Source organism: Emydura macquarii, unplaced genomic scaffold, assembly GCF_026122565.2.
Source record: "Emydura macquarii macquarii isolate MOO-44397 ecotype Brisbane River unplaced genomic scaffold, CSIRO-AGI_Emac_v2 contig_2676, whole genome shotgun sequence".
Lineage (NCBI taxonomy): Eukaryota > Metazoa > Chordata > Testudines > Chelidae > Emydura > Emydura macquarii.
The window spans coordinates 8,161,571-8,176,365 of record NW_027132813.1 but is presented as its reverse complement, the minus strand read 5'-3'; the positions used below and the strand labels follow the sequence as shown (position 1 = coordinate 8,176,365).

The 14,795-nt window shown below is 42.2% G+C and overlaps 1 protein-coding gene across 1 annotated transcript in view; it reads left to right on the top strand.

Moving 5' to 3' along the window:
• The window catches only part of CAPN13 (calpain 13), a 74,504-nt gene that overhangs the window by 48,052 nt on the left and 11,657 nt on the right, over positions 1-14,795 (top strand). Inside the window, exons 10-15 of the mRNA XM_067564760.1 lie at positions 206-372; positions 1,777-1,925; positions 3,978-3,989; positions 6,770-6,981; positions 11,914-11,950; positions 13,731-13,793. Of these exons, the coding sequence (XP_067420861.1) occupies positions 206-372; positions 1,777-1,925; positions 3,978-3,989; positions 6,770-6,981; positions 11,914-11,950; positions 13,731-13,793 (640 nt within the window). The remainder of the gene's footprint in view (positions 1-205; positions 373-1,776; positions 1,926-3,977; positions 3,990-6,769; positions 6,982-11,913; positions 11,951-13,730; positions 13,794-14,795) is intronic.

Genomic DNA, 14,795 nt, shown 5'->3' with positions numbered 1-14,795 from the left:
AGTTGTAGGGTCAGAGCTTTACATAGTATGAGTGTGACCACTCTGAGACTCCACATCATCCACAAGGCATTGTCAAGATCAGCTGGAGCCTGCAACACCACATTCCTGCGTTGGCTAAAAATCCACTTCTCCGCAAAGTGAGTGAAAGTATTAGTATCCAACTGATGTATTAAACTAAAACATAAAATGTATTGGTTTTTTTCAGGATGTCATGTCAAGATTTTTCAGAGCAATTTTCCTCACTGTATATTTGCAATCGCACCCCATCGTTTCTGGACTTTGGAGATCAGCATCTTACAGCATGGTCCATGACTATGTATGTAAACCGTTGGGTTCGAGGACTCACTGCAGGTGGAAGCAACTATTATAATGGTAATGAATGTCCCAGTATGATCTCTAACCCCATCCCCATTAGCTCCCCTCCCACTAACACACAAAAATAACAAGCCTCTCTGAGGACTGGATTGCAAAAGTATCAATTAAAAATTGTTGAGCTTGATATTTTCTACCCTCACACTTAACTCTAAATGAAACAGGCAGAACTGAAGAGATAGCACTGGCCCCTGAGTAAAAACTGATGATTCATAATTTTAAAACCCTGGATTCTCTCAAATCAAAACTCACTTGTCCATTATTTCTGGCCAGGCTGACCCAGGGCTAGGATGGGGCTGGAGAGTCTGATCTAGTGAGATAGCCACTGTTCTGCAATATTATTTCTTTGCTGTGCAAACTATGTATACATGTGGAATGAATTGACTAGAATCCCAAGCTCTGTTGTGGTAGGTAAGATAGTTCTTTGGGCAGATGAGAACTCAGTGTTGCTGCCTGTGCCATGCTTCTTCAGTTGTGGCTAGCTCTGGGTTTTTTGCTGTTGCACCACTATTTGGTTTTGTTATTTTAATCTATGAGTGTGTCTTGTGATCAATAGAGTTACTTTCATTTTCAATTCTGTTCCATTATTCAGCAGTAGACAGGCTTCAGTCTCCTAGTAACACTGATTACAATTTATTAATGTTTTGTGTTTTAAAAAAAAAAAGTATAATGAGATACTTTCATACAATGTGAGACTGGTAGGCTGGGCTGTGTTAAGAGTCCATGACACATCATTGCTTGTGGTTGTCTGAAGGCTGGAAGTACTCTATTGGCAGTGAGTGGAAGGAGGCCACTTTCCATGGATGTATATTTTGCCATTAACCTTCTAGTATTGTTCATGACTGAACATGCTCTAATGCAAAATACAACCACTCGTGAGCAAACCGTCATCTCTGAAGCCCAACCAACACAATCAATGTTTGCCTCTGTGATTTATTAATGCTTAAAGCCTATTCATACTTAAGAGTAACTTCTTTTCATCGTTATGCAGCTATGATCTTTAATGGAGGAGAGGATTGTGGCTTAGAGTATCCTTGTCTGCATGGGTTTTAATAACTACTGCCCTTAATGGCTTGAGAAAGGATGGCATTGTAGATAAGGCCCTGGTCTGAGACTGAGGCAATATGAGTTACATTTCTGATTCTTCATGGACTTCTTATGTGACCACTGGCCAGTTAGTTAAACTCTCTGTGCATAAGCTCCCCATCTCTAAATTGGCGACAGCAATACTTCTTTCCTCCCACACTTGGTCTGTCTTGTCTGTTTCAGTTGTAAGCTCTTTGGAGCAAGGACCATCTCTTACTGTGTGTATGTATAGCACCTAGCACAATGGGGGTCGTGATCTTGTCCGGAGCCTTTAAGCATTATGTACTGCTACTACTGCTACTAACAATAATTTCACAGCAGGTGCATTTTCAAGGAACCCCCAGTACTTCATACAGGTGGAGAACCCTGACCTGAAAAACTATAATGTGGTGGTGTCACTGATGCAAAAACCTGCCAATAATATTCCAGATGCACAAAAATTGCTCATTGGATTTTTGATCTTCAGGGTAAGCAGCATCCACTGGTATGGGGGCAAGACTAACACTTTATGGGTGGTTTGTTTTGCCTCTGCATAGAGATTAAAGGCTGAACTCTTTACTCGGAGACATGTGAGCAGCTGCCATTAACTTGAGCTGGAAGCAATCATGCATACCTCAGTGTAGAATCTGACCCTGTGTGTGTTAGAATCCCTGTGGGAAGAGAAGGGGTAAGACAGACGTTTTTGGCCTATCCAATTCAGTCTCATACTTTAACACAGACAGGGCTGATTCTCAATTCTCCAGCATCCCAGGACAGCTTCAAGAAATGCCCAGTCACCATGTTGCATAGTGATGTCAGGACAACATCCTCCGAACACAGCAGTGCTTGTATCATGACATCTTGATGGTACATCCTGGCACACTATAACCCGAAGTGGTGATAAAACAGCAACCAAACTTTATCACTGCAGACTGTGCTCCAGAGTGGAGGCCTTGGCCAAGCATGGAGTCAGCCCCTCTCTGCCTTGGGATCTGAGGTAGAGTCCTAAGGGATGACATGTGAAAGGAAATGCAGTGGTGTGGTGTGCTCTTGAGAACTAGTACTGTCTGTAGCTTTCCTAGTGAAACTTAAAGCCCGGTGAGTTTACAAACACTAAACTCTGCCCTGAGTCATCAAGTTTTACAAACTTGGGGGCAGACCTAGACCAAGTTTCTGAAGAAAGGAGTGGATTTGTGTCACCATGGACCATTCTAATGCAATAACAGTACTATTTAGCATTTCTTGGAGCTTTACATTATTTTCAAACTCTTCTGATCTCCACATCCCCCCTGAGACAAAGGCAAATATCATGATCCTCATTTATAAATGGGGAAATTGAGACAGGTGGGATGACTTGTGAGTCAATGACAAAGACCAGATTAGAATTGGCCCTCAGCCCTGGGCTCAGTTTACTAGTCCCCACTTTGTCTCTTAAGCAGAAACCCAGCAATACTCGGTGCTTTCAGGTGAGTTTTGCTCTGAGTTTTTGGGCTTGTTTGAAACTCAGGGGCTGCAGAGCTCCATCCATTAACCCAAACCAAAAGATTTTCCGAGCCCACTACAGACCCACACCATAGAGCTCTCCTGAGAACCCCACTACTCCCTTGATCGGCGTTTTTGGTTACAACTATTTGTTGGTAAAGGGAAATAGGCATAGTTTGGTGCTGTGATCATGCTATGGTCAAGGCATTGCTACTGATATCTCAGGTTGAAAGTGCAATCACTACACTGGGTCGATTCCAAACTTTTCTCTAAGGGAAAGTCTTCACTTCCAGCTGGGGGTATAATTTCCAGCTCAAACAGATATACCCACTCCAGCTTTGATTGGGCTAGCAAACTAATAACAGAGTGTAGTGTGATGGTGCAGCCATTGAGAAGGGTTAGCTGCCCTTAGTAAGATTCCATCTGAGATGCTAGGCATGTACTTGTAGCATCTCAGACAGGGTTGTGCTAAGGACAGCTAGCCCCTCCTGCCACTTGCTGCCCTCTCTTTTTAGTGCAATAGCTTGATCAGAACTAGCACAGGTATGGCTCCTCAAGCTGGAATTTCACCTCTCCTTTCAATGTGCAGTCCCTCAAGAGTCACCAAACATTCATCCTGCACCTAATAATCTGTTGCCCTCTGGGTTAATTGCCCGCTTTGTTCATAAGGCCCTACTTCTGGATTTCAGAGCCTTTAGTCACATTGAATAGTATCTCACGCTGTGAGCAGTCCCACTGAAATCGATGTGACGCATGTGGAGTAAGCTACTACTCACTCGGAGTAAGGATAGCACTGTCTGACCCTCGGTGAATTGTTTTTCCTATATGTGGATTTATTCTGTGTGTGGGTGGATGGAGAGCAGGCCTGTGGTGTGGGTCTGGATAAGGGAAGAGGTGATGATGAGACATGGTGGGTGGACCTGTATGAACTGACAGCTTTGACATTAGATTAAGGAGATTTTTGTCTAATCAGGATGTTAGAATAGAGAACAGAGCTTTAGATCTGCTACATGCTAATTTTATATTTAAAACTTGGTTTTCCCCTTTCCTCCCCTCAGGTTGAATCTGAGGTATGTTCATTTTATTTTCTCTTTCTTTAAACGATCATTGATTACCAGAGCTGGATGGGGTGACTGGGGGGAAGGGGACAATCATCAGCAATTGAATTTTCAATTTGTTTTCATTTTAAAAAAATCAGAAAATTGTGGTCAATTCTAATAATTGTGTGTTGTTTTAGCTATATCTATAAAACATTCTCATGTACATATAGTCAGATATGTATTGCATTCCCCACAACTAAAGTGCTATCACAGAGCATTAACATTCAGGTTTTTGCTATATTGTTTTTCTTTACATTTACTGTGATATTTTAGCAAATACTTTTTTTCCTCATACTTAAATTTTTCAAAGTCCCGTCGTCCGTCCCCATCTGTCCCCGTCCGTCCGTGTCGTCAAGGCCTTGGCTTTTGAAGTCTTATTTTAAAGACCTACTCACAATGGACCTGATTCTCCTGTAAACTGTTATTACTCTATTGACTTTAGTGGAGGTACTACTGAATAAAGCAGCATGAGCTAAAAGAGAATCGGGCCCAGCAAGCAGAGCAGTGCATAATGTATCTGTCTGATGTATGAAAGACTGAATTAATCCTGCCAAGATTTGAACACCAGTTTCAAGGGCATCTAGATATTTCAGACATGATACTTAGGCCACTAAACTAATCTTTTGGACTACTTAGTCTAAAGATGCCAAACATATGCACAGTGCTGAACACTTCTCTGCTGTTCCGATCAAAGGGACAGACCCTCAGCTGTGCATATTGCCAAAGCTCCATTGTTTCCAATGGAGGATTTGTTTCCATTTGTTTCCAATGGAGGATTGTTTCATGGAGGATCTAGATGTAGGGGTTTGAACTATTCCTCAAAAAAATCAGTCAGTGCATTATTTCACTGTACAATTCACTATTCATCTCTGGAACACGGTGTACAGATTTAACTTAAATCAGAAGTGAAATGAGTTTGGTGGCCTCAATATAGTCTCCAGTGGACGTTTGCCTATGGCTCAGATCTTATCAGAAATCTAGCTCAAGCATGAACACTGGTACACCTCAGAACTTTGGTACAATGCAGGCCCTTTTTAATGAAAAGCTCAAGAATTGAAGAGATGTTTCTACAGGTCATTAGTAAGGGGCAGTAGCAGAATTGTGTAAGGCTGTGCCTTCACAAAAAGTTTTACTGGTTATACAGGTCTAGTTATGCTGGAATATAACCCCCCTTCCACTATTCAGTGTTCCATCTGAACACTCTTATACCAGAATAAGTGTGTCTACACTGGGGATTTTACTGCTATAGCTATATTGCTCTAGATTCATTCCTTAGGTTATCCCCAAAAAACTTTCCCATGTAGATAAGGCCTAAGAAGTTTACATAGCAGCTGCTGGCACTAGGCCTAACTATAGTATATACTAAGATTCACTAGGTTCACTCCCAGAACAAGGTAGCAACATCATTAATCTCTTAATGGATTAATTAATTAATCTCTGAATGGATGTTATCTGTTGTCAGGATAACAGAAGACCTATGCAGTGCTGGGTATATATATATAGACAGACATGGAGCACTTATACATGGCTGTAAGGGAGGTTGAATGTTGTGTAATGGAAATGGGTAAATATTTAGGGTCTGATTCTGATATCACACTAGTTTTACCTTCATTGACATAAATGGGAGTTACTTCCACTTTCCACCAGCAGGAGTTCAGAAAAGACCCAGATGCCATAAATGACACCTCCACTGACTTCAGAAGAGCTCTGCTCGCTTATGCCAGCTGTGGATCTGTCCTGTAATGCTTTGCAATCCGGACAACTCCCATGTCCTCCATAACAGAGCTTGTCTGGACGAGACGTCAGTTCGCAGCAAGCTGGGATATAAATCTACCCTGCACTAGCCCCATACTAACTGTCCATGTGGACCCTGGTATCACACACTGGACATTCCTTAGTTCACATTGACTTCCTCCCATTGAGAAACAGGGTAGATCAAAGTACATTAGGGAACTTTCGGTATGTGGTAGCGGGGCCCAGGCAGATACTTAGTGCACAGCAGGTCAGTGCTCTGTAGATTTAAACACCAGCTTGCTGTGTGCAAACTGCTTGTCTAGACAAGCCCACAGTCTTCCCTCCTCCTTCCCCCACCCTCCCCCCAAGATAGAAGATTTATACTGTTTTCTCCCAAAGCCTTGGCTCATAAATAATGGTGTCACACTGTATAACCATTCTAAATGGAATTTATACACTCCAATGTATTTGAGGGAATTTGTTTAGTAAGGGTTTTTAGTACGCTGTCTTTACATGTCATCATAGTAACAGCTGTTACATTATATTTATTGTTTCATCTCAGCAAAGAGATTGAAATAACAGAAGAAAGATCAGGGTACGTTATTTTCTTATGAGAATTGGTGCAAGGATGGCACCGTTGCTAGAGATACTGTCTTCTGGATGAACTGTTTAACCAGGGCTCTGAGCACTCATGTTCATGACATAGCCCAAGGAAATTTTCATAAGAATGAAGATATTCACTCCCCTCCCCCCGTCCTGGCACATTCCAGATCAACTAACTGCACTCTGACCACCTAAAATTCCCCTAGTTCTTTATTACTTCCTAACCTGTTGTGTAGCATTGCTGTGCACTATTAGCTGCCATGTTCCACCCCAGAGATAATTGCATTGCACTGGTGAGTGAAATGATTCCCATATATGTAAGATAGAATATGTAGAGCCATTTCAGATCTTTGTGGATGAAAGAGGCAGTGGAAATAGAGGATTGCCATGGTACAATTATTAATTTCCTTCAGTTCCAGGGCCTAAGGGACAGATTGCCAGTTGCATTTTTCTCTCAGTATAAAGACGAAGTTTGGAAATCCAGTTTCATCACGCCGACCCGAGATGTCATCAATTACTTTTGCATGAGCTCAGGGACCTATGTTGTTGTTCCAGCCACATCAGAAGAAGACCAAGAAGCTGAATTCCTCCTACGAATTTTCCTGAGGAGCCAAGACTACAATGAGTAAGAATTTATACATACTTCTTGTATGTACCTTATTTACGGCATCCAGAGTTTTAACAATCTCCAGGGTTGTTTCTGAACATCTAAGATCAGGGCAACTGATGTTTAAAATAAAACTAGTTTTATTTTAAAATAATGTTTTGTGGAAACTTATGGCAGAAATAAAGGTTAGCGACAAGGAGATGCACTGGCAGGGGTTCGCAGGAATTGCCATAGCTGAACAGAGGAAGAGTCTACCTAGGAGCATCTAGTCCAGTCATGTTTCCAGAACAGACAACCATGCTTCCTAGGAAGGTGTAAGCCCCTATAGAGCACCAAAGGGAGCAATACTATACTATATGTGTGTGTGGGAGATTTCCCTCCATCTTGGGATGAACACCTGCTCTAAGAAATGAGGGTTTTGCCTGTCACCTTGGGGTACAATTAATAATTTATTAGGGTTACTTTCCTGGAAGGGAGTGTGTGATTCTATTAATGTACTGCTTGTGTTACTCATGTGTTCATATGGCTACACGTCCCCTCCCAATGGAGCTATCCTGCAGGACCTAAGGTTTTCAGGGCTGGGTTCCTCCAGCCCCACATTCAAATAAACCCCCCACAGATACACACACACATTCCATATTAACAGAGTGCGTCTGAGCGGGCCAGGCTATCAGCATTCTCAGCTGACCCCTTATATGTCCCTGAATTCAGTAGGCTGGGTTACACACCACTTTCAGCAGCCACCCTTATATGCCCCTGGACTCCGCAGGCTAGGCGGAGCAGCATTTCTCAGCTGCCCCCTTCCTCACTGTACAATTGTCCTAGTAGTAACCCCCTTGATGAGCAAACCCCATAGGATTTTTGGGCACTTCAGGGATCTTTGGCTTAGGTAAAAGAAGCGTTACTGCAGAGCAAGATAGGGAAGCCAAGAACACAAAGGAATAAATGTAGTTTTGAGAGAGAGAGACTGGCAACCAACGTGATTATGTTATTTTATTGCCAGGTATATAAAACTTATGATACTAATAGTAATAACCATACAAGGAGAGAAAAACAATCAAACAGTTACAATATTACACACTTTCAGTTGGGTATTGGAGAAAACTAGCACAGGTTTGCTTACAAAAGTAGAGAGTGAGTGAGTGAGAGTGTGTGTGAGTGTTCAGTGCAGTTCCTGCTTTGGAGCTTGGTTCTCCATTCAGTATGCTAATTCTTGTTCCATCTTCGATGTAGATGAGGCTTCTGTTTTCCATTTGATGTGCTAATCGAGATGCCTCCTTTTTACATTTTTGATGTAGATGAGGCTAGGGGAGTTGCCTTAATCCTATCACCCTTGTTTGGAACGGTTTAGGTGTGTCTCCCACTGCCTTTTCATTGCTTTTGGTTTCTGATTCAAGCAGAGGCTGGGAGGGGGATTCAGGTGAGCCAAAGAGAGTTGGGGATTTGTGCCCTGGTTCCCCAAGAACACAGGGCTGACAGGCAATAGGGCTGATAGCTTGTATTGGTAGTTGTTTTGTTGTTTTTATTGCTGTCACACCAATAGAGCCCAATCAGGATTAGGTCATGTGACACAATGTGCCCCAGGTACACCCTTATGGTGTGATTTGTGTATCATTCATGTTCACCCTTATAGTATAACTGTGTATTGTTTAATGCAAAATACGTCATGTAAGGTGTTTTTTTGGAATGCTCATGGCATACTGAACATTATTGTTATGATAGTATGCAGTGTCACATATGTAGTTATGAAACTGTCATATTCCCAAATGTGTGTGTCACATGGTTTGAATAGATCCAGGCAAACACAAAGCTGAGTGGGAGTTCACACTTTGCTGAGGCATGCATACAGGAACAATGGACTGGCCTGAGCACCTGGTAAGGTGACTCTCATTTGACTCAAGTGGAGGAAACCATGCCCGTTGCTGGACATGGCCAATCATCTGACCCCAGGGGGTGATGAGGAAACATGTTAAAGGCAGAAGCGTTTTTGTCTCTGGAGCTCTCCCTTGTACTTCATCTATGAAGCAACATCAAGCAACTGACAGACTGCCCACAGGGGGGTGGGGCTGGCTGAAGGAGTCAGCTAGCCTGTGTGGTAAGATAACATTGAAGACTGTAAGGTTACTGACATGTTAAGTTTAGTTTAGAATGAGATTTGCCTTTCTATTTCTTCCTGATCAAATCTGATTTATTATTCTGGTTTATAATAACTTAAAATCTTTCTGTACTTAATACACTTAGTTGTTTGGTTTTTATCTAAAGATTTGTGGTTTGAGCGTGTTTAAAGTGTTTGTTTAAAGTGACAGAGCTGGTGCATATCAATTTCATTAATAAACTGACTAACCTCTGAGCTTGCAGAGTCCAATCAGGAGCATTGAACTCTGTGAAATGTCAGTTCTGAGGATTACATCTGGGACTGGGAGTATGGGGGGTCATTCTATTGCAGAATGCCATGAGTGACTGGCCAAAAGCACCCACTCACTGAAGTAGGAGCCACTTACTTACAGAAGGCTGTGACTGAACTGACCCAGGAGTGGGTGATTCACACATCAGGGCAAGTGCAAGACAGGCTCCAGGAGTGAGGAATTGGGGTGACACAGTGATATACCAGCCCAGATTGCAGAGGGGAATGTCACAGGTCCCCCTTGCGCTAGGTGAATGCAAAGATCCTGTGCCTAGCCCAAGCAGTTTACAATCCAAGTGCCTGATGTCTCATCCAGGTGGGCAGACTTTGCATAGATTCATTAAGTTCAGTGGGACTCCACACATATGTACGGGTCCATCTACAAGGATAAGATTATAGGTTTGGAGATATAAAGTGTAAGTTTTATCCTAGCCAACATAAATGCAAATGTTCTCAAGTCTTTTATAAAACAAAGAAAAAATCTAAGCCACAGCATTCACCCTTAACAAAATAGCCTTCAGTAATATTGCACAGTGGCAGTGCCTTGGTATTTGCAATATACCCTATAGTGGGGGTTCTTGCAACTTTTATATAGCGTGGCTATTTTACATTTTGGACACCTCCTCTCTCATTTGAGATTGCAAAACATCCCCAAACCAGCTACAACATTTGCTTACTTCTGGAACAGAAACATTAGGGAAGTTATCATTGGGCCAGCTTGACTTCACTGGCACTGTTCATATGAGTAACTGCTCCTCCTTGTGAGAAAGGGAGTCATGATTTGGGCCAGCGTGCTTTGAGTTTCTTCCAGTGAGTGGGATTCTGCCACTCTTACTCACGTTCAGTAGTAACATACTCCACAAACCATCTCATTAATATCATGGGAGTATAGTAATAATACTTAGCTCTTATATAGCACTTTCCATCAGTAGTTCTCAAAGTGCTTCACAATCTTTAATGCTTTTATGCTTGCAATGCCCTGGAAGGTAGGGCTGTGCTTTTATCCCCATGTTACACAGGAGGAACTGAGGCACAGAGAGGCTGAGTAACTTGCCCTCAGTCACACAGGAAGTCTGTGGCAGAGCAGGGAATTGCACCCATGTCTCCCAAATCCTAAGCTAGTGCCCTAACCACTGGGCCATCCTTCCTCTATCTGAGTAGTAAGTTACTACTCATTGGTAGCAGCTAGAAAAGAGGAAGAGCAACTAGCATCATTTGACCAGGTAGCTCTACAGATCATCATAGGGGCCAAGGGACCTCAGTCTGGGAACTGCTGCCCTATAACAAGGACTGAGGTAATCTTGTTTCTTCCATCTAAGGCAACATTGGAATGTTAAGAGTTGCAACTGTAGCCACAGGTTAAATTTACGTTTTACATTGGCTATAAATGTGTGCTGTGTTAAATTTGCCTTTTAATGTCCTCAGGTATCCTCTTGTCTTGTTATTAATGTTCATCTTGTGTTCATTTGCTAAAGGAAAATTAGATGGACATTTCATAATGTCCCAGCTTAAGCTAAGGTGACCAGGAGCTTTTGCACATGTAAGTGCTGACTGTGGAGATGGTGCCCCCAGTGGTGAAAGTGCTGCCAACCTAGTCCTGCTGTTGCGCACACACAGCCCTGGATTCTCCTCTCCTCTCCCCTCCAATGGTGTAAATCAAGAGTGATTTCAGAGAAGTCAATGGACTTTGAAGTGGTTTGAAACCAGTGTGAGGAGAGAATCCGGCCCACTGTGCTTGCTAATGTGGCAGGTATGATTAGACAAAGTTCAAAGGCTTTATTCTGAACCAAAACACCCATGTCACTCAGCATGAAAAGTGTCAGCATAATCATAGGGTGTGTTAGAAATAACCAAACAGGTTGTCCCTGGGGCGGATTGGGGAGACAGAACCCTTTATTGCCTGCTCGTTTCACCTCGATGCCGCGAGTGAGCAAGAAGGGGGTTACTTTACAATTCTTTTATCCATAACAGTATGTAAATGTCTACATTTCTAGCAACTCCCCATAGACCCTTATCTGGTTACACTGACACCTATAAAATGAATATTAACAACTACATAATGAATACAATGATACCCACCCCTGTTTGTTGTTTACAGGACTACCATACAGCGGTCAGGCACATCATCTTAAAACCTATAAATTTTACACTAACATTCTTTGAAGTAAAGACATGCCAGGGGAGAAGGAAGATAATTCGTTCTTCACACCAAAAGGCCTTGCACAGAAATGGCGATAGTTATTTTATTAGCCTCATCCCCTGCACAGATGGCCAGGAAGGGAGGGAAAGAAAAGAGATAACAGACTCTAACTAGAATTCATACCAATTAGCAGGAACAAAGTTTACCCATGCCATGACCCCATTCCCTGTAACTTAGGCCTGACCATTTGTCCAGCTTTGAACTCCTTACTTTCCTACAGGGTGATTGGAGATTGGGATTCACAAGCATTCTTACAGAGTCTCTCATCTATACACACACACAACTCTCTCTTGAAATAAATGCTGGAAGGTTGTTTTTTTCCTGATGTGACGCTTGTGTTTTTTAGGGACCTGAAAAGCAGCCTCAGCCCAGTGATGCCAAAGGTAGGAAGGTGTGAAAAATGACTTAGACACTAGAGGTGTGTGAATCAACATTATGGATCTCCTGGAGCCAAGTGCTAACCAGTCTCTCTGGTGTATCTCTCCTCTCCCCATCCCACCTCGCCCTGGCTGTTGCCTTCTCTTCTTGCAACTGTCTCTGAGCACAGATCTGTACTGAGGTATGAGAGGCAGTACTCATAGGGGAGGGGGAATTGAAAAAATTGAAATGTTGTAACTTTTCATTTTCAAATGATTTGTTTTGAAATTTAGCTAGATTTCATTTTTGTTTAAAAAAAAAAAGGTAAAAATCATCTGAAAAGTCAATGTAATGTGTCATTTGACTAAAAACGACATTTTTGTTTTTTCATTTCAGTGAGAAAAAACAACATATTTCCACAACAATGTTTCATCTAATTTGTTTTAGTTGGGCCACCAAACCAAATAATCGCTCATTCACTTCAATCTAGACATTAGCATTGTCCCATTCCCCAGCATGGCATTCTCTTCTCTTTCCTCACAGGGATTAGTCCCTATAATGTAAGGTAGGGATTTGTGAGAGGTTATTGTCAGACTGGGTGACCCAAGCAGTCTTTGCAAGAGTCTAGGCCTGATTCTGATTTCTCTTACTCCTGATTTGTACCAGTATAACTCTATAGAAGTCAATGGAATTACACATCTTAAAACTAGTGTGAACTCAGAATCAGGCCTAAATAATTACAGCCCAAGCACAGTACAATTGCCAGTCCAGCTGCAGAACTCACTGTCTATGAACTATGACTCACCAGTCCTAGTGCATTCTACAGCACAATCCTCTCATGCTTTGGAGCTTGGGTTGCCCTGATTCTGCTCTCTCACAGTAGTGTAAAACAGAAGTGACTCCTTTGAAGTTAATTGTGTAAAACTAATATAAATGAAAGACTGAAGCCCTTTCTAATTATTAATTTTCTAATCTGCTATTAAGCCCTGTTATGGAGAGAGAAACCTATTGTTTATTCTGTTACCCAGTTGCACTAATAAACTTTCAATTTCCTTAATGTCATTAACCAATAACCTATATTTTGCTGTATGTAAGTACAGTACCTAATCCTGAAAACTTTATACAGGTGGTCCTTAGTAATCCTATTGGAGTCAGAGGATCTTTGTGTGTGAGGATTAGGCCCTAAACTATCAATTTAGCACTGTCTAGGTTATCTTCCTCTCATTGAGCTCCCCTCACTTCTCTCTTCTTCTTGAATTTCTGCACTGGTTTCCCCCTTTCTTCCACATTAACAGCCCATCTCTTCCAAGGCTCTCCACAACTTTATTCCTGCCCATGGGCCACATCTTCAGATGGTCTTAAAATGGTGGAGAGCTATTGGCTTCAATATAGAGACATCAATTTGCCCCACGTGATAATCTGGCCCTGATTTCCCCCATTTCCTATACTCCACCTAAAATTCTCTTCGCCTGACACCTTCCTGTGCTTACTTTTTAGCTTCATGTTTAGGACATCCTTCCAATTAAGAGAGGCTAAACTCACTCTCCTTCAAATCTGAACCTCACCCCCCAAATCCCTCATTCTACAAAGTAATAACATCCACATAATGCTTTTTGCCTGATCGCTATTGTATCTCTTCTTGCCTTTAGACTACAGGATCTTTAAGGCAGCGCTGTATTCTTTGTTGTACATTCTTGCCCATTCTAAAGTGCTGTACACATCTACAGAGCTATGTGAATAATGAGGTTCTGTTTCCCGGGACTTTTGTCACTAATTTGCATGTGTGCATGTTTTGTTGTGATCCAGGACATAACCAAACAGAGTCAAGACAACTCCTCTGAAAATGTCTTCCTCAGATATGCTAAGCAGGTACCCTGAATGCAGCTGATTACTGAAAAATTAAAGACATGTGGAGTAAAAGAACAATCTCCCATCTTGCTATGAATCTATGTAGAAAAATGTTTTTGAAAATGTGGGTTTATTAATCCTGAAACGGATACCTTCAAAACAACATTGATCTGGCTGCTAAAATCTAACAGAAAACGGGAGATGCAGCTGGAATTGAATGGATGGCTCAGTATATTAGGGGATGATTTGGGGTTTTTTAAACAAGCAATTAGCAGTAATCCTTGGATGTTTTTTCCCTCTGGTCAGAACAGTTTCCAGCTTGCACTTGCTGAATTTGGAAAGCACACATCAGTCAGTGTTTGAGTAATTGATTCCAGCTCTCTCTAAGCCAAGCTGTGTGTGTTCACAGCAGATGCTCTAAATGGTTTAATAAACTGTTATAAAGAACTCCTTGACTTAGTCAAGAGAAAAGTCACTGTCAAAAGCCTTTACACAATAGACCTCTCACAGTTAATAGTTAAAGGTGAAAATGACAGTCATACAGAATGCACTGGGTGCATCTTGGGGAGCGATAGGGGAGGACAGGGTGATTTTACATGACTCATGAGTCAGGCCGCTAAGACCTACAGTTCAATGTATAGTAGGAGACAATGAGCCTGATTCTCAGCTTGCTTACATCAGTGCAGAAGTGCATGGGGGAAGCCTCCTATAGTGTAAATGCAATGTAGCAGTTCTTATGCCATATCCTGTCCTCATGGCCAGCAAAGGAGAGGGGTGGATTGCACAGGGAGCTAGTGTGCTCCTGAATCAGCTTATCCCTGTCAAGAACCCATGGAGATTGTTGACAGCTGGCACAAGATAAAGCAGACTTCAGGCTGTTCTAATTTATGCCAGGAACCTTACCAGTACCAAGCAGCCCCAGAATTGAAGGATACACAGGTGGCTAAACACTGCCTTTCCCCCACTCTCATTCAGGCCTTCAGATTTTGCTGAGCAAAGGTCAGCCAATACAGAGGCAGTGAC